Source organism: Rhinocladiella mackenziei, assembly GCF_000835555.1.
Source record: "Rhinocladiella mackenziei CBS 650.93 unplaced genomic scaffold supercont1.3, whole genome shotgun sequence".
Taxonomy (NCBI): Eukaryota; Fungi; Ascomycota; class Eurotiomycetes; order Chaetothyriales; family Herpotrichiellaceae; genus Rhinocladiella; species Rhinocladiella mackenziei.
Window position 1 is genome coordinate 3188953 of NW_013550602.1, and position 18864 is coordinate 3207816.

Below are 18864 nucleotides of genomic sequence, written 5' to 3' on the forward strand. Positions count from 1 at the left end.
GTACTCTTTCGCTCAGAAGGATGGGATAATGCCGAATGCCACGGCCTCTCTTCAATCATGGTCTTCTTTCCTGACGGAGTCCATGGTCGTGCGGATCACCAATCCCGCTTGCACAAGGCACTGAATCATTCGCCACGTGCTCCGAGAGTCTTAGATTGCCAATTCGTGAAGTGTCCTCCCTCTCTTCTCTAAGGTTGGTTTGGCCTTCAAATCCCCCACATGTCGTTCTTGTCGAGTCGTCGCTATTCTTCTCAAGAATAGAACTGACGAGAGCGCCGGCATGACGCATGTCATTCGAGTATCATTACATCGGCCGCTGCTCTGACCCATCAAAGCGATGATTCATACATGCCAGACCCATACGGTGCAGATGGTGAAACTCGTATAGTGGAAGCCCAGTTTATTGACTAAAACGTGTTGTGGGAATTCTCTTTTGCGACCCCGTATTTGATCCCGACTTCACTCGAAGAGTGATATAAACCCCTTTTGTAGATCTGCTTTTGAGTGCAGGGATCGGGAAGATTTCACACGTCCAGCGTCCAGCGTCCAGCTTCCAGCTTCAGTCAAAGTCCGACGAGGCTTGGAACCCCTCGACGAAGCTAAACATGGCCGGCACTGGCTTTGAGACGAGGCTTTTTATCAATGGAGAGGTTCGTTGTATCGACCGTGATTCAAGGATTTCATGACTTCACCATCTCTTCAGTTGCTGACCCAACTTAGTATGTAGACGCAAAAACTCAGAGTCGGCTGACATGCTACAACCCGATTGACAACTCGGTCGTCACCTCTGATGTCCACGTAGCCCTGAAAGATGATGTCAACGATGCGGTGGTGGCAGCTCGACGAGCGTTTCCGGGCTGGGCGGCGGCTTCAGCAGTCACAAAGAGCAAGGCAATGTTGCGAGTGGCTGACCTGATTGAGGAGCACGCTGAGGCCTTTGCTCGGCTCGAGTCAATCTGCAGTGGGAAACCATTCGTGTCAACGACTGGTTATGAGGCTGCCATGGCGGCTAATACCTTCAGATGTGAGTGGATAGCCACAGCGCGCAATACCTTTTAACTTCTCTGTATAATCATCCCGAGCGTAGGGAGATGGGTTGTCGCTGGAAGGAGCCTAGAATTGGGGTTAGGGAATGGAAGACTGACGGTTCCATAAACAAATACAGATTATGCCGGTTTCACTGACAAGCTCGAAGGAGAGTCGTTCCCCCCGGACAACGGTTTCATGCGGGTGGTTCAGAGGGAGCCGATCGGTGTCTGCGCTGCGATCAACGCATTCAATGGGCCTTTGATTATGCTAGCCAACAAAAGCGCCCCTTGCCTTGCAGCAGGAAACACGATCATTATCAAAGCGAGCGAAAAGACGCCGCTCAGCACCTTGTTCTTCGGAAAGCTGGCGAACGAAGCTGGGTTTCCCGCGGGCACGGTCAATCTGATCTGTGGCGGAGCAGAGACCGGAGCCCTTCTGGCCTCCCACATGGACATCGACAAAATCTCATTTACCGGCAGCGGTACGACAGGGAAAAAAATTGCCCAAGCGGCTGCGGCCAGTAATTTGAAGAGAGTCACCTTGGAACTGGGGGGCAAGAGTCCAAGTATCATTTTTCCTGACGCTCATATGGACGTGGCCGTGAACTGGTGTGTCCAGGGGATTACTGCTAACACAGGCCAGGCCTGTATCGCTAGCTCAAGGGTATATGTACATCGCGACATCAAACAACAATTTATAGATCGTATCAGGACCGTATTTGAAGGTCTGCACATGGCGATGGGCAAAGACGTATTTGACCAGGGCACTCAGATCGGCCCCCTGGTCGACAAAGCGCATTTCGATCGGGTTTCAAGCTTTGTCGCGCATGGAAAGCAAGAAGCAACATTGGTGACAGGGGGACAAGCACTCTATGACCAGGTACGTCAGTATCACTGCTAAAAGTATTTTCGCGTGGGATGCGTAGAACTGCGGACGCTCATAACCTCGGTTAGGGTTGCTGGTTTACTCCCACTCTTTTCATCGATCCGTATCCGGACGCAAAAATCTACAAAGAGGAGATCTTTGGCCCAGTGGTGGTAGTGAGCGAGTTCGAAGATGAAAGAGATGTCATACAAAGAGCCAACAACACCACATTTGGCCTGTCAGGTGCCGTCTTCTCGCAAGATATCAACCGAGCTCTGAGGGTCGCCAGTCAGATTCGCAGCGGTACTGTTTGTGTGAATTGTTGCACAATGATCGATTACACGGTTCCCTTTGGTGGAATGAAGCAGAGTGGTTGGGGAAGGGAACTCGGCAAGGTAAGGAAGGACTTCACATGAATTTATCTTTGGCCTATCTGAGACTGACAGCTTTCTCAGGACGGTATCTTGGCCTATACCGAGCCCAAGACCATGTTTATCAAGTAAGGTCTCCTTTCATGCCATGATTTGAACAAGGTTGCTGATCTTGCATTTAGCATGACTTACTGAAAAGGGGGCAAAGACTTCAGAATCATGTGATGTTGAATGAAGGCGTGGACTTAGCAGTCAATCAAATGATGGGAAAATGGGATATGTTGTACTCCGCTCGATTGACACTCATAACACTGAATCTTATGAAGGCGCATAAATAAACGTAGCCCCCCTGACATTGGCAGTCTGGCGCTGACTCGCCTGTCATAAATGTGCCCCACTCTGTGAGTACTCGACCCGCTGCGCTTCCCTTCAATTGAGTTGGGAAAGGGTGGGGAGGTTCTGACATTACTTAAATCCGTTCGAGTGCTCAAACATTCACTTTGGAGAGACAGGGGGACGCAGTTATTGCGAGCTGGAGTCCTCAATGCGCTTCCTCTTCATCCACCCAAATTGTGGCCCTTGAAAATACTGAACCTGAGACCAACTGTACAGGATTCATTTATCCCAAGATGCCGTGTCAGAAATTGAACCAGAGCCTCGAGGAGCGCGGGAAGCGTGCTGTTCGTATTGCGAATTGTTCTGGAGCAGCAGGTCCGCCCCGTCAAATCGGCAACGTGCATCCAACTGGTACTAAGTGACATGTTACAGGTGATCCGGGTTATCAGATGCTGAGACAGGCAAGCGATGGCGAAGTGGATTTTATCACGGGAGACTATCTTGCTGAGGTCAATTTAGCTGAGAACGGTAAGAACCTGTTATTCCTGCGCATGCCCATGTCCTCATGGGAAACAGCGCAGGCAATGGCCGCCGGGAAGCATGAAGGCTTCGCTGCAACTGCTTGGGATGGAATCAGTCAAAGCGTGCAAGTGGTGGCCGAAAAGGGAATCAAAATCGTCATCAACGGCGGCGCTCTCAACCCGGAAGGCCTAGCCAGGAAGTGCCAGAAGTTGGTTCGTCTTCCAACCTTCCACATGTATGTGGCCGAGCTCGACCTAAATGTCCTTGTAGGTTGAGGAGAGAAACCTCCACCTCCAGATCGCGTGGGTATCGGGGGATAATGTCCTTGCCGACGTCCAGAGGCAATTGGAGGGCTCAGGACAACTCCCTGAGCATCTTGATGCCGAAAACGAGGATGTGATCTTGGCCAGGAATGTCACCGACCTGTTGAAGCCGGGCAAAGCCCTGGTCTCTGCCAATGCCTACCTGGGCGCCCGCGGGATTGTCAAGGCACTCGAAGCAGGAGGCGATATTATTATCTGTGGACGGGTTGCTGACGCCAGTCCTGTTATCGGGGCCGCATGGTGGTGGCATGGATGGGCAGACAATGATTGGGATGCGTTGGCCGGCTCCCTGGTGGCCGGACATCTGATTGAGTGCTCCGCATATGTGACCGGAGCCAACTTTGCAGGATTCGACGAGGTCCCTCTTGACAAGCTGATCGACTTGCCCTTTGGTATCGCGGAAGTCGAAGCCGACGGTTCAGTGGTGGTGACGAAACACGAAAGATCCAACGGACTCGTGACGGCCGACACAGTCAAATGCCAATTTCTGTACGAACTTCAGGGCGAGGTCTATCTCAACAGCGACGTCACCGCGCATATGCATGATGTCCAAGTGGAAGAGGTCGGGCTGAACAGGTACGAGCATCGATCCTGCTTCAGTTAGCTCCAACTAATGAACAACATGATCCAGGGTTCGTCTATGGGGCATCAAGGGCGGCCCACCACCGCCCACAACCAAGTTAGCCATCTTTTACCAGGGCGGATTTGAATCCCAGTTGCTGTTTAACGCTGCAGGATACGCTACGGGACATAAGTTCCAGCTCTGGAAGAAGCAGATGTTGCATGCCCTCGAAAAAAACAAGGTACGAGACCAGTTTGACGCGCTCGAGTTCCAACAGTAGGCAACCCCCAATCCTAATTTGATCTTCTCCCAAGGGGGTAATATTTGACTGACTGAAATCAAAAGCATCGGCGTGCCAGAGAGCGATCCGCGAAGTCAGTTGAGCAGTACCACGTACTTTCGACTCCTCGCGCAAGCGTCGGAACCATCCACCCTTCAACAGTTATTGACATCTTTTATGGAATTTGGCATGCAGCATTATTCTGGTAACAATCCCTCAGTGAGCCATAAGGCGGTGTTCCCACTGCAGTGTGCATATCTGACGACGCTTCGGTTTTCCTCACAGGAATGCATTGCTCGCTGGACTTCAGGACAGCATTTCCGCGGCCCTTCCTTGCTTACTATCCTGCTGTCATGCGGCAGGACCAATTGCAGGAAAAAGCACATCTTTTGGGTGAATATGGCTCACAGGCCTCGATCGTCGATGCTGGCCACCCTCCCACGTATAAGAAACCCGGGAAACGAGCAAATTACGACACTGCGTACCCAGTATCTGTTGCATCGATGGGCGAGACACAGTCGGAACTATTGCTGGGCGACATTGCTCTTGCCCGGTCCGGTGATAAGGGGGCCAATATCAACGCCGGATTTTTCGTCCGCGACCCTCAGCTCTGGGACTGGTTCCGAAGTTACATGAGTCGAAGCAGACTCAAAACCCTGATCGGAGACGACTGGAAAGAAGGCTCCTACTTCATCGAGAGAGTTGAATTCCCTAATATTTACGCCGTGCACTTTGTCGTGTATGGGATTCTCGGCAGAGGGGTTAGCTCGGCCACCAATCTCGATATCTTGGGCAAAGGTTTCGCCGACTATATCCGGGCGAAGAAGATCAGTATCCCTAAGTCATTGGCAGCAAAGATAGACCCAAGACCAATCCTTTCGTGGGATGAGCCATGAGAATTCTCGCTGGCCTCTTGAATGGGAATGAAGAGGACGCTGGGATCTTTGTGAGAAGACGCCAAGAACCGCTAGTCTCGATTAATGCAATGCGCTCGACCAACCAGCAACACCATGTTTATGTAACAAATGCTCCACTCCTACGTGATTCGCGCGACGTCAATACCAACGTTGACACCAACACAACAATGAAGCTGAGCCAGGTCCAGATTCGATGACTCACAGAGAGACGCTGTCACAATCTCTACAGATTCAACTATGCTGTCGCCGAATGAATGCAGATTCGCCATGGAGAATGCTAGAACGTCCATAGACTATCGATGTTCATTGGTAGTACGGCGTATATCATCCCCAATTCGGTTGATGGCACGTACAAGCATGAAAATCCACAACCAGTATCTTGATTCAGACATGGAATAGATACACTGGACGAAATCGGTGTTTCTGGGGAGCAGGATCCCATGAATGATAGCTTTGCCGGGACCCTCGTGCATAGTGTCGTGGTTGACGAGTCGGCGTCGATTCTGGGTTTATGCTATGGACCTGACTTTGTCGGGCCATGAGAGGGTCGGCGGATAGGGGACCGAAGAAACGGTACCCGCTAAGTCAACCCGCAAAGACAGAGATCAGCATGGATTCGTGTTCCGGAAGTGGAGCATAGAATCCCGGAGAGAATCAAAAAGTGTCAAAAAAAAAAAAAAAAAAAAAAAAAATCTCCAACGACTGACATTGTCATCGTAATGGAGAAGCCAGTGCCACGAGCTGGAAAGATCGCGAGCCAGATTCCGGGGCCCCCTGGGCATTGGGAAAATCTCAGTATTTCATCCTTCTCTGTATTCAGCATATCCATTGACTGACCCGGCCCAGACTTAAATTCTATCGATCACCTAGGTCTTTTGGCGTCTTCATCACTCCTTCTCCTTTCGATTCCATCCTCTTGCTGTGTCTCTGTTTTGGAGTTGCTTGTTTAGTTGAGCCCATCCGTCAGACTCTTCCTGCTAGCCATGGCTGAAGACAAGGGCGACACCGTGGTTACTCACCATGACCTGGCACCCGCGGGGACACATGTCAGTGATCAATTCCACGAACACGACATCACCGATGCATCTCAGATGCCTCAACCCGCTTCGTCCAAGCGATGGATGGCCATAGGATCCCTCATCTTCCTATACAACATCTCCCTGGGCGGATTTTTGTGCGTGGTGCCCATTATTCAGTACATGAATCGGGACCTCGGGCCCGATCCGTCATACACCTGGCTGGCTTCCTCCTGGACGGTCGCTTCAGGAGTCGGATTGATCGTTGCCGGATCATTGTCCGACCTGATTGGAAGACGATGGTTCTGCATTTCCACGGGTCTCCTAGGCATTCTGGCTGCTTTGATTGGTGCACTCGCTCAGGATGTTCCAACCGGTAAGTGGTCTTTATTCTGGTTTAGAACAGGGGGAACGAGAAGAAAACTTGTTCCTGTCCATCCCACCCACGAGCGCACGATCGATTCTGACGCCTAGGTTAGCAATTGGCGCCATGGCTGTTATGGGTCTCAACGGAGGCTTAGCAGTCAACTCCTTCGTCGCCGTGGCCGAATTGGTGGCGACCAAACACAGAGGTTATGTCATCGGCGTTATGAACGGATCGGCAATTTTCTGGGTGTCATGTGGTTCGCTTATCGGTCATGAGATGACGGTCAAAACAAAGCCTGGCTGGAGGTCCATCTTCTGGATGATACTGGCAGTCAACGTCGTGGGAACCGTATTCACCTTCTTGACATACTTCCCAGCTCCTGCCTTGGGAGGGAGAAACCTCAGCAAGAGGAAGTTGATTAAGGATTTTGACTACTTTGGCCTCCTGGGGATTGTGGTGAGTGGTATTCACAGTTATTGTTATCGTTACGGTGTTCTATGGACGTTCTTTACTTACAGAGAGACAATATCCAGGTTGGACCCACCATGTTCCTCATGGGTATCATCTGGATCCCAGAACACGGTTCCACCAGCGGAGAATTCGTTGGGCCTTTTGTCGCCGGGACAGTCATTCTCGTGGCGCTTGGTCTCTATGAGAATTACGGCGCAAAGAACCCTCTTCTACATCCTTTCTTGTTCAAGCGGATTCGGACCTTTACCATGCTCTTGGTCACGGCTTTTGTTGGGGGGATGTTGTTCTACTCTCTCCAGGCTTTCTTCCCAACATACTTGTCCACCGTTTACGATGGTACTGACGGAAGGCAAGTCGGGATTGACGGCATCCCCTTCGGCATCGGCACCCAAGTCGGCGGAGTCGGTTCTGCCATACTTTTACCCATCATCGGGCCCAAGATCGGGACCATGTGGATGGTCGCATTCGGCGTCCTCTTACAAGTCCTATTCATTCCGCTGATGTGCCTGCCGGGACTAAACACCAAAGGCATGGCTTTGGCATTTTCCTGCCTCGGTGGAATAGGTCCGTTTTTCGCTCGGGAGCCTGTGTGATTAAGTAAAAATTCTAACCACTTTCCCAGGTATTGGCATCATTGAGCTCTTGACCATTCTGCTGATTCAGCTTGCAACACCTGACGAATGGATTGGATTTGCAAATGGGGCCATAGGACTCCTGAGGTGCATGGGGGGATCCGTGGGCACTGCAATCTACACCACCATCTTCCAGAGCAAAGCCAGCCAATTGATTCCTCGAGATGTTGCAGCGGTAGCAATCCAGGCGGGACTTCCGCAGTCTTCCCTTCTTGAGTTCCTAGGAGTCTTGACGGGCGCCATCACTACTACTCCTATTTCCGCAGTTCCTGGCGTCACGCCCGGCATCATCGAGATTTCGAGTCTGGCATTGAGACGAGCTTATATGGACTCATTCAAATACGTGTGGTACGCCAGCATCCCTTTTGGGGTTGTTTCCCTGGCCTGCGCTCTCTCCACCAAAGATGTAAGTCAAATCACCACCCCATTACGACACGTAGTCGCCAAATATCAAGCCGGTCTCTCTTTTCCCTCCATACACCAGTGCAAGACTCATGAATGACGATGCTTAGCTGTCTCCGAACCTGACTATGAAGGTGGCTCAACACATCAAGTCTGAGCTATCCATCGAGGACGCGGAAGGTCAGGGTGTACCGAGCGAAGCGAACACAACGGTGCCCATCCACGTGAAGCCAGAACATGTGGCTTCCCGGGCCAGGAGAAGCTCGTAGTTCTTCTCATCCATTCCTGTTTGGAAGATTCTCAAGACAGGGGAACGTAGGTTTTAGATTGAACTTGGTCCGGGAAAGCTGACTACAAGAGGATGAAAGCGATTCCATCTCCAGGCCGATTGCTGATAGGTCGTTTGATCAAGGCGCTGCTAGGAGCGGCCAGAGAGTTTCTTTCAATGCTCTCTTTCCTCGTTTCCTGCTGGCACGTACTTTAGCCCATCCAGAAGACGTAGTCGAATGCCCAAACTATACACGCCTCAGCAGCTGAAGACGATGTGACATTCCAACCTCCACATGCCTCCCTGGGGAGGTGAAAGGTCGTTTTCGAAGCTGGAAAAGCCTTCTCAGCTTCCTCGACTGCATTTATTTGAACGTCGCCAACAATGCTGGTACATAGTAACAATGTCCTTGTGAAGGTAAAACTCCGCTCGACTATAATGTTCACTAAAGAGATATAACTGCTTTTCGGGATGAGAAGGGACCGATCACGTTGTTCTTCGGGACACGCTATAGTTTTCAATACAATGGGATAACGCTGCGTACGACGCACTATGTCCACCCATACATGGTAGCTTTCGGCCATAATCACCGGGAATATTCTTGGTCGCTGATCGCATAACCGGGCTTCCGATCCCTTTGGTGTCTCAACGACGGATATCGTTTTCCGTATCCATCCAGTTCATCACCGGCTCCTATACTCTTCTTTTCCATCGAAATGTCTATGGTTACTCAGAAATTGACCATTGGACTGGAGCATCTTTCGCTGGCTCCATCTTTGCACACAACTAGTTAAATCCGTTTAGAGAAAGGTACATTCCCGCTGGGATCATGAATGACGAGACAGGTCTTCTCTTCTACGGCCCATTCCCCCAAAACAAGAACTAGAATGTTGAGGAGTGCATCGAGCCTTTCTTGGTTTTTCAAGGGGACACACACGCACGCGAAGAGACGCAGAGTATAGAGAAATGAAACAATTAGAGCTTTGTGTGTGGTTGCTCAACGATCCTGTCGACGACATCCTCCCTGCGTGACAGGCACCCAGGTGCGGAACCGTTCATCACTACCAACCTCCTCTTTGCCAGGGAGTAAGTAGTGGTGCTGAATTCCTCACTTTTTAATAGTCGTCAGAATCCATTGACAGAACTTGCGCGCTGCTGCACCTTCTTTGAAACCCATGACGATATCAGAAATTGGGGAATCATGTGCTTCGCCAGGACTGTTGAAAAACTCCACCTCTGGGTGATGAACCTGTGAAGAGGGGCGTTAGGAGACGAATGTTTAAGGCACTCCCTTTTTGAATGGGACACATCTGACCTTGACCTTGGTTGCAAAATTCTCAATGTCGTCAAAGAATAATTCGGTACCCCCGGCGACGATGCACAATACCTTGGTCTTTAGGCCAGACCACCACGCAGGCTCGGCGTTGAGAGGAACAGTATAATTGTCCATCGGAGCATTGCCAATGAATGCCTTGGACCATTTTTGAAGAGTCCCAATATCCAGACAGTCCTTATAGAGATTCTTAGACATGGACGGAGAGTTGGTGACGAATGTCACCCATGGCGATATCAAGATAGTCCCTGCAATCGGATCAGTTGCGTTTGTTGTGGGGAGCTCAGGATGTGGATGAGCTAGATGCGAGAGGAGTCCTAAAGCTAGGTGGCCTCCAGCTGAATCACCGGCGAGCAAGATCTGATCGGGCTCGTTAGCAGACAGAGATCATTCGGTCACCCTTATCGGCCTCTGCGCCTACCCGGGAGGGAGGAAGTTTCCGTGTCTCAGTCAAGTATTTGTACGCGTAAGTCGCCTGCTTCAGCTGCGATGGATATTGAGCAGAAGGCGCCAATCCTGGAGAACAGCATGACTAACAGCACTCATATTCCTGTGTTGCCAGGCGCTACTTACCATATTCGAGTATCAGCACAGATAAAGACGAATTTTGGGAAGTGGCTTGGCCTTGAAGATCCGAAAGTAGTTGGAAATGAGCAACGGTGGCTGGCATGGCATATCCACCTCCTAGACACGCGATATTAGGTACGGCAAGGTAATGACGCTATGTAGCCTCGGCTTCGACCACGGCCCTTACCGTGGAAGAAAAGCAGGACCGTGTCCGCCGCCTTGTGCCCAAGCCAGTACGCCGTCGATCCATCTTCGAGCGTCGAAGCCTTGAAAGGGAGCGACATCGATTTAACAAAAGCAGCATATGCCTCGGTGGTGGAAGGTGTGGTCGCTCTAGCCGTCTTGGTCAGCTCGGTGGTACAACATACCATCGAGATCTGGTGGACCGCACTGCAATTGGTGGGTTGGGGTATATTTCATGTACGCCCTCATGGCAGTGAACAACACATGATGTTTGTATGAGGTCGGACCTGAGTTTCCTCGGAAAGGGCCGGTAATGACAGCACCAATGGTCGAGATGGCTGCCCCGGGTGTTTTAGTTGATGGACTTTGTTTATGGGTCTAGACGTAGCAGCCTCGCCGTGGCAGGTGTCTTCGGACATCGGAAAGGCCGCTCACCTGTTTTGCAGATCGACGTGATGAGACGGACGTAATCGATGGTAGACAGTTTTGGCTTGTTTGATACCATGGTGACTGAGAGCAGTAAGGAGTTCGACTTTGTTTCAATTCCTTCGCGTGTTGCACGTAGATGGAATCCTCCTCATGCACGTTTCTTTCCGTGTTGGACCCTAGAGTGCGGAGCCATGTCGATTTATGTACGAGTCTTGCAGGAGTGGCCTAAGCTCCTGCCGTTCATTTGCCTGGGTGGACAATAACATGGATGGTCCCCGCTTCACCCGTTTGCCATAAGACTGGCTATAGGGACCGATGGCGCGGTACTGGCAGTTGGAGGCGCCGGAATTGGACTTGAAGTTCCGATGAGCGAGCTTCAGAGGGACAATCACCGGAAAGGAGGCGAAATATTTGATCAAAATGTTGAATAGTTCCCTTTCGTCCACAGAGTATGCGACCAACCACTTCGATTCAGCGCTGAATCAGTGGCTTACGTTGTGGAGGATTCGGCGGGAGCAGAGTCTGCACCACACCGTCGCATCGAAAATGTCAGTCGGTTGAGAAGGTCCGATTGAGTATCCGGGAAAAAACCCCCGCAGACGAAGGTGGCCTCCTTATATTTCTGCTCATCAGGTCTGTGTTCGGACCTGGAGGGCCCCTAGCCATAGAAAAGTTTCGGGAAGCGGTCTACGACATCTGACGGATCGGCCTTGAAATACCCCCGTTTTGTTGTTGTCCCTTTTTCACATACACATATCAAGTACTTTTCGAAGGAATCGCAATTCAATGCCACGCGTTTAATCACGCCAGCCCTCTCTGACGAACGCGGCTGTGTTTAGTACCGGCCTTGAGATTGACCGTTTTCGAGATGAATGGACTCGTTGACTATTCGGTTCCCGAGGAAGCCGAAAAGGTTCTCACCAATGGCATCTTCAACAACCCTCTAGTCCAAAAATTCCTGCCTCCAGAGACAAAGGAATGCTCGAACATCGCATTCGAAGGGAGCCCAGATCCTAGCATTCCCATCAACTGGCGCTTTGCTGAAAGTGTCAGTGCCCTGAAGGGTTATGAGGCTGCAGTTCTGAGTGTCCTGCTCAGGCGTAAATATGGGATCAATCCTCCTCAAATTAGGATCAATACGTGAGTATATAATCGATGATAGCGTGACAATACTGTGGTTGAGACGATGTGTTGCAGCGACCATGCGCAGCTCTTCATAATGTCGAGTCTGTTATGGACCATTGATCCCGAAGGTGACAATCTGAATGCGGGATCGATTCTGCACCCAGAGAGCCGCAAGAAGTTAGAGGCCTTCTTTCCAGACTGCGACAAGCATCGGTCAAATTCATCTCTGCACCGAATGGCCGCCACTAATATCTATCGGTGTAAGGACGGACGATACTTTCATCTGCACGGTATGTTATCCTAGTTTTGTCAAGGGAGGTAGCAAGGATTGACCGCTTGCTACAGGGTCAATGAACCCTGACCCAGTGCTGAAAAGTATTGGATTGCCCTTGGACGCTCCGGCGAAAACTCATGAGGAGGCGATATCTCCTTTCATCGATGCCATCTCTAATACTGACTCCAAGGACCTGCAGCATTTAGAGACTGATGTGTACCAACAGGCTGGCACAATATGTTGGAGCACTGATGAGTACCGCAAGAGCGAACATGGTAAGGCCAACGAACATATTGGGCTTTTCGAGATTCATTCTCACCCAAATGACGGCCAAAAACCGTGTTGGTGGGCAGATGTACCTAGCACATCGGCCTCACGACCGCTAGCAGGCTTGAAGGTTGTAGACCTTACCCGTATCATTGCGGGGCCTGCCGTATCGCGAGGTCTAGCGGAGCTTGGTTCCAGTGTGATGAGAATTACCGCACCACATCTCCCTGACTTGTCTGCTCTGCACGTCGATCTGAACTTTGGGAAATGGAATGCATCCCTTGATCTCCGACAGGATGATGACCGCCAAAAGCTCCGCGAGCTCATTCTAGACGCCGACGTTTTCCTGCAAGGTTATAGGCCCGGCGTCTTAGACAAATACGGTTTCGGCGAAAAGGATATCATCGAATTGTGCTCGAGTCGCGAGCGCGGGATTATATATGCCCGTGAGAACTGTTACGGCTGGCAAGGTCCTTGGAAAGACAGGAGTGGATGGCAACAGATCAGCGATGCCGTGAGTCGGGATCAATGTTTCTTTCCAAGGGAGTAGGAAGGATGGAGCTGTTGACCAGAGCTAGAACTGTGGTGTGTCCCTCGAATTTGGGCGAGCAATGGGTCTCGACGAGCCTGTGACTCCTGTTTTTCCCAATTCTGACTATTGGTGAGATCCTTCCTTCGGGGCAAACATGGTATGAACATAAGCTCACCATTTCATAGCTCGGGCATTGCCGGTGCCGTCGGCATTCTCACGGCGCTGCTCCAGCGAGCCGAACGAGGTGGCTCCTACACGGTCGACGTAAGTAAACTCTCTCTCTCTCTCTCTGTGTGTGTGTGTGGCGGGATGATGACGATAATTTGGCTGCTAATCCGTTATCTAATCTCTTTTATTCCCCCTCTCCAGATCGCTTTGAATTACTATTCGAGATGGCTGGTTGACAGTGTTGGCACCTATCCTGATTCTGTCTGGGAGGCGGTTTGGAAGCGCAACGGATCTCAAGTCTTTCACCATTCTGACCATATGCCGCGCACGCTTCCTGCGTATTTGAGGATGTTGATGGGAAACAGCGGGGCCAAACTATTTCGACCCGATTTCTTTCACACCCATTTCGTGTCGACAATCGAGAAGCCAATCAAGATCGTGGCACCGGTACTGCGATTTGTGGATAACGTAGTAAAGCCGGGTTACGATGTTTCGACGCGAGGAAATGGGGTGGACCAATCGAGATGGCCCATCGACCTCTCCGTAGACACCGTGTTTTAGTTCCACAAGGAATATTTTTCCTTGTCGGATTCCCCAACCCCGCCGCCGGGCCTAGGAAAGGGGGGAGAGGAAATGGGCGCATACAGCGAAGTCGAAAAGCGTGGAGAGATCACTTGCTTCCTCTCCCCAGAATGAGCTTGACCCGGCAGGACAAGTTGAACAAGAAGTCTTGCGCTTGAGGCGAGATTGTAACTCTGAGCTACAAAACAAGGGGGACTCATACACTTTTTCAGAGGTCAGTTGTGTCAAGGATGGGCACCGCTTCATGATTGTGCGGACAGCCTGCCTAAATACTTCCTTTTGGGCCATAATTTTTACTAAGCGGTTCAATTAAGAGACAATATCTTCTCTTTCATTCGGTTTGTTGTGAACAAAGAACAGGACTTCGAAAGTAGATGTCTCTGAGAACGCGAAATAGCAAATGAAGTCAGGGCCCGCTAGCCAAATCAATGCAGGGCATGGCAAGATAGATCTTGGGAAAGGAAATGATAGCAGAGCTGCTTTGACTTGACACTAATGAGTTTCTTTCAGAGTATACTGAGAGATGGAGGTCTGAGCCATTGAAGCCAGATGTCAAGCGGCAAGATAGGGAGAACTAATCCGCGCCAGACCATCGAGAAAATCTACCTCACTGCAGGTGCTGAGGTGACCGTCGGTATTCCTTCGGCGAAATGTGGATACTTGAGAGCAAATTCGCGTCCCAAAGTCCACGATTCTAGTCGTGTCAACGCCATAAAGAAGTTCGGTGAGAATATGAGGTGGTTCTGGTCGTCAGGTATCAAACACTCCAAATTTTTAGGATACCTGATGTTGACACTGGTCGAGAAAAGCGAAAAAATCTCGTCCATATTAGAGTCTTGAAAATATTTGATCAAATTATCCCGCAGTTGAGGGAAGACTAGATTATCAAACATGGGACAATGTGGCTGGGTTAACTGTAGAGATGTCGGACGGAAGAAAGCAGGGATATTGAGATATCGCTCTTCCGAAGGACAAATACGCCACTTGGTGTAAACGTATACAAGCCAGCCACAGGCTAGCCTCTCCATGACGCCAAAGCTGTAGTCCTTCAATGTGATGTAAATCGAATTCGCCACTGGATTTTTGGTGGAACCATACAAAAGGTCTTGCGGATAAGGAAGATCAGGCATGATGGACACAATATCAGGACAGGAAAGCCATGGGCAATAGGATTCGCTCTGAATATTGGCGGCGCTCATCGGTACTTGAGCCCAGTAAGGCACGGATACAGACATACGTCGGGAGATTTCCAAGCCACCGGATTCTGGATGTCGATGATGGTCGTTCTTGTCTAATGTGGTGACTGTTGAGTCGGACCAGTCTTCTGAGTGTCTCTCAGGGAGACTCTCGGTTAGAGGACTGATAATTGATCGATGTCGGTCTGGGTGCTCAGTTGAATGTGAACCTGTAGGCGGAGAATCCATGCCTAGGCAGGAGTCGAAGGGGACATCTCCGCGAGCCGGTAATGAGGATCGAATGTTATCAAAGTGTTTTTGGAGAAGTGCAACGACGGCATTCAAGACAAATTGTGCAGAGACCTGCGTGACGGTGGTATCGCCATGAGGAGGGAGAGCTATCAAGGGCTCTGGCGTACGAGCCTGGTCAGGAGGCTCTTCTGTAGGATGTGATATCCCTGGAGATAACACGGGAGGCGATACCAGCAGAGTGCTTTCAGGCGCTTCAGTTTCAGCAGAAGTCCGCGGCGCCGCGCGAGCAATGGCCGGCACGGGGTAAGCCTCAGGGCGCAAGAGATCTGTCGAAGCCATTGTGTCGGCATTCCAATCCACCAGCAGCTTGAGTAGTGCCTGTTGTCTCTCCAAGAGAGCCTTGTTCTGCTTCTTCAGTTTATCGATGGTGTCCTCCAGTTGACGGTAATGCTGCGGTCTATGCTGGTCCCGATAGAAAGCAAGCTCTTCTTCGAGCTTCCTCACATGTGCCTCCCTCTTTTCCCGTCTCTTTTGCTGGGCTCGCCGGTCTCTGGCGCGCTTTTTGTCGGCGGAGGACATGGGAGGTCCTTTTTCATCGATAGCACGACTAGCTGTCATGTTGGCCGGGCGGATCAAGAGATAACCGGGGTAGCAAGGCTCGCTTCTGAGCTGGTTTGAAGGTTAAGATAATAGGGTGGTGAGTGCAGCCCACAGGCAATCAGTAGAGAGTGCGCAGGTGCATTGGGCTGCAACAATACAAAGTGTAGGGAAGCAATGTAGTTGTGTATTGTACCTACTTGTCACCATGGCTAGCGGATTTCCAGCATGGTTTTCCGGGGGAAACAATCTGGGGCAAGTCACGTGTGATAACACCTTTCCCCATTGGCTCAGGATTTCCGGGGGGGTCATCCCTACACCCCCATGAATATCGTCACCTGAGCGTATTAACATTCAACACTCACGATCTCTGAATTCCCTCCTCCCGTACAAGTCGCCAGCACGACACCTCAGTCTAGAGTTGACCAAAAGTAGTGGGGCCTTGGCTGGGGCAAGAAGTTAGTCGGAGAGTCTGCGGCTGAGATCTTATTCGTTGGGTCCGACCGCTGATTCAGTGGTAGAACTCTCCCTTTGTCGGGAGACTTATTCAGCCGAAGAGCAGGCTTGTCCATGATCATGAAGAAGACCCTTGCCAAGAAAAGAAAAGTCCATGCTGCCTCTCGTCTCACTCACGGGGCGAGAACAACCCAAACATAATGGGCCACTAAATTGAATTGAGCCGAGATATCAACATGGACGAATGAATCATCCCAGAAACGGAGATTTGAACCTCAGCAAAGGCACAAGAGGTGGTCGGGCGCACAATGATATTTATAGACTGGCCTCCTGGCCTCAATCTCACGAGGATCGATTGTGTCGATTGTCCACGCCCACAAGCACGGAGACGGCCAACATGATTTCCCCAGTCTACCAAATTCCTGAGAAGCCCCTCCACTCCGGGCGACCTGTGAGGATTATTTGTATCGGAGCTGGGGCTTCGGGCCTGTTGCTTGCGTACAAAGTCAAGTATAATTTCGACGAGAAAGACGTCGAAATACAAGTCTATGAGAAAAACAAAGACCTCGGGGGCACGTGGTTGGAGAATAGGTACATATCTCCATACCGGGTACTTCTGCCTGACCGTTTATTCAGTGCTGACGAGCATCCAGATACCCCGGGTGTGCTTGTGATTGCCCAGCTCACACGTTCGTGTTTCCTTTCCTTTTATGGGCCTGCCTCGGCCGTCCGCTCGTTCCCAGACACTGATCTTGCCAGGTATACGTGGTCCTTTGAACCCAAGACGGACTGGTCACAGGCGTATGCCACCTCACCCGAGATATACGAGTATTTTAGAGATTTTGCCCAAAAATACGATCTCGAGAAGTATATCCAGTATGAGAGTCCAGTTACAGGAGCTACCTGGGATGCGGATTCTGGAAAATGGCTTGTCGAGATGACCACCCCAGCCGGGAAGAAAGAAGACTCTTGCGATATCCTGATTAACGCAGGAGGTATATTGAATGCCTGGAGATGGCCGGCCATCCCTGGTTTGGATAGTTTTGCAGGTCCAAAACTACATTCGGCAAATTGGGATCAGAGTCTGGATCTCACAGACAAGAAAATTGGCCTGATTGGAAATGGGTAATTGGCTTTCCACCTTTGAGGAAAATGTTTCTCGCTCACAATTGACTATACAGATCCTCGGGAATCCAGATCTTGCCCACCATTCTCCCGCAGGTAAAGCACGCCGTCAACTTTATTCGTGAGCCCGCATGGATTTCGCCAATTATTTTACCGGGTTTTGAAGCCCGCAAGTTCGATGAACAGGAAAAGCAGGAGTTCCAACAAAATCCGGACAAGCACTTGCAGTATCGACGATCCATAGAAAGCAGTGGAAATGCCATCTTCCCGCTCTTCCTCACGGAGAGTCAACAGCAGCAACAAGCAATGTCATTCTTTTCACAGAGCATGAAGGATCAGATCCCTGACCCCTATCTGAGACAAAAGCTCGTCCCGGAATGGAGCGTTGGTTGTCGTCGCCTGACGCCTGGCACTGGCTACCTGAAAGCCTTGAGTGACCCCAAGTCCAGTGTGGTGTATGGTGAGATCACAAGGATAGGTCCCAAGGGCCCGGTCACCGAAGATGGAAAAGAGCACCCTATCGATGTGCTTGTGTGCGCTACGGGGTTTGATACCAGCTTCAAACCACGTTTTCCACTTCGAGGCTCCGGGGGCATATTGTTGAGTGAGAAGTGGGAGAATAATCCAAAAGCGTACCTGGGCATGGGGGCTCCCGGCTTTCCCAACTACTTCATGTTCTTAGGCCCAAACTGCCCGATTGGAAATGGACCTGTGCTCATCGGCATCGAAGCCCAGGCCGACTACTTCATGAAGTTCATTAAGAAATTTCGTGAAGAAAACATCAAGTAAGTGAAACATGTCCTGTATTTGCAAGCACGCAAAAGTGTGTCACGGTCCGATTAACGTGGTAAACAGGTCCTTTACTCCCACGGAAGAGGCTGTGGAGGAATTCACTCGTCATAAAGACGTATGGATGAAGCGCAGCGTCTGGGATAAGGACTGTCGCTCCTGGTACAAAAACTCGTCAGGAACGGTGACCGCTGTCTGGCCAGGATCCGTTCCCCATTACATTGAGCTCTTGGAAAGGCCGCGCTTTGAAGACTATGGCTGGGAATACACCGACCCTAGTAATCGCTGGTCATTCTTGGGCAACGGTTTCTCGCAACGAGAGACCTTGGGTGCCGATCTTGCTTGGTATATTCGCCAAGCGGATGATGCGATCCCGTTGGGCAAAAATGAACGATTCGCCTCGACTTTGAAAAAAACTAAATAGAGGATGGAGCACATATCAGCCAGCGGCAATACAATCTCTCTTTTCGCCAGCCGTGTTCGATGGGTGGCTTGTCTATCTTTGGCTGGGAGAAAATTTTCTGGATTGTTGGCTTTGAGATAGAATGACCTAACGTCGTTGAAACCCGGCCTATTTCCCTTTCGTCCATCATAGCGCGGCAGATTACTCTCCTCCTCCTTCCCTGGATGAACTGTATCAATCAATATCT

The 18864-nt window shown here is 50.6% G+C and overlaps 7 protein-coding genes across 7 annotated transcripts; 5 read left to right on the forward strand and 2 right to left on the reverse strand.

Moving 5' to 3' along the window:
* Positions 1-605: 605 nt before the first annotated feature.
* Positions 606-2396, forward strand: Z518_04675 (uncharacterized protein; the record flags this gene model as incomplete). The annotated part of the gene is made up of 5 exons (XM_013418381.1): positions 606-650; positions 721-1024; positions 1166-1908; positions 1983-2288; positions 2349-2396. 5 exons carry the CDS (start codon positions 606-608, stop codon positions 2394-2396), a joined length of 1446 nt encoding a protein of 481 aa, XP_013273835.1.
* A 497-nt stretch (positions 2397-2893) lies between these two features.
* On the forward strand, positions 2894-5183 carry Z518_04676 (uncharacterized protein; the record flags this gene model as incomplete). Its single annotated transcript, XM_013418382.1, has 7 exons — positions 2894-2975; positions 3033-3128; positions 3177-3334; positions 3393-4021; positions 4077-4283; positions 4353-4492; positions 4573-5183. The coding sequence occupies 7 exons, from the start codon at positions 2894-2896 to the stop codon at positions 5181-5183; spliced, it is 1923 nt and encodes a 640-aa protein (XP_013273836.1).
* Positions 5184-6187: 1004 nt separating this feature from the next.
* Z518_04677 (uncharacterized protein) lies at positions 6188-8361 on the forward strand (the record flags this gene model as incomplete). Its single annotated transcript, XM_013418383.1, has 5 exons — positions 6188-6596; positions 6700-7043; positions 7121-7622; positions 7681-8096; positions 8203-8361. 5 exons carry the CDS (start codon positions 6188-6190, stop codon positions 8359-8361), a joined length of 1830 nt encoding a protein of 609 aa, XP_013273837.1.
* Positions 8362-9468: 1107 nt separating this feature from the next.
* Z518_04678 (uncharacterized protein) lies at positions 9469-10948 on the reverse strand (the record flags this gene model as incomplete). The annotated part of the gene is made up of 7 exons (XM_013418384.1): positions 9469-9609; positions 9676-10053; positions 10115-10209; positions 10267-10377; positions 10448-10593; positions 10652-10781; positions 10879-10948. The coding sequence occupies 7 exons, from the start codon at positions 10946-10948 to the stop codon at positions 9469-9471; spliced, it is 1071 nt and encodes a 356-aa protein (XP_013273838.1).
* Positions 10949-11740: 792 nt separating this feature from the next.
* Positions 11741-13799, forward strand: Z518_04679 (uncharacterized protein; the record flags this gene model as incomplete). Its single annotated transcript, XM_013418385.1, has 6 exons — positions 11741-12012; positions 12070-12287; positions 12343-13052; positions 13117-13199; positions 13256-13334; positions 13440-13799. 6 exons carry the CDS (start codon positions 11741-11743, stop codon positions 13797-13799), a joined length of 1722 nt encoding a protein of 573 aa, XP_013273839.1.
* A 623-nt stretch (positions 13800-14422) lies between these two features.
* Z518_04680 (uncharacterized protein) lies at positions 14423-15865 on the reverse strand (the record flags this gene model as incomplete). The annotated part of the gene is made up of 1 exon (XM_013418386.1): positions 14423-15865. One exon carries the CDS (start codon positions 15863-15865, stop codon positions 14423-14425), a length of 1443 nt encoding a protein of 480 aa, XP_013273840.1.
* An 832-nt stretch (positions 15866-16697) lies between these two features.
* On the forward strand, positions 16698-18638 carry Z518_04681 (uncharacterized protein; the record flags this gene model as incomplete). Its single annotated transcript, XM_013418387.1, has 5 exons — positions 16698-16891; positions 16954-16989; positions 17060-17425; positions 17482-18210; positions 18281-18638. 5 exons carry the CDS (start codon positions 16698-16700, stop codon positions 18636-18638), a joined length of 1683 nt encoding a protein of 560 aa, XP_013273841.1.
* Positions 18639-18864: the final 226 nt, after the last annotated feature.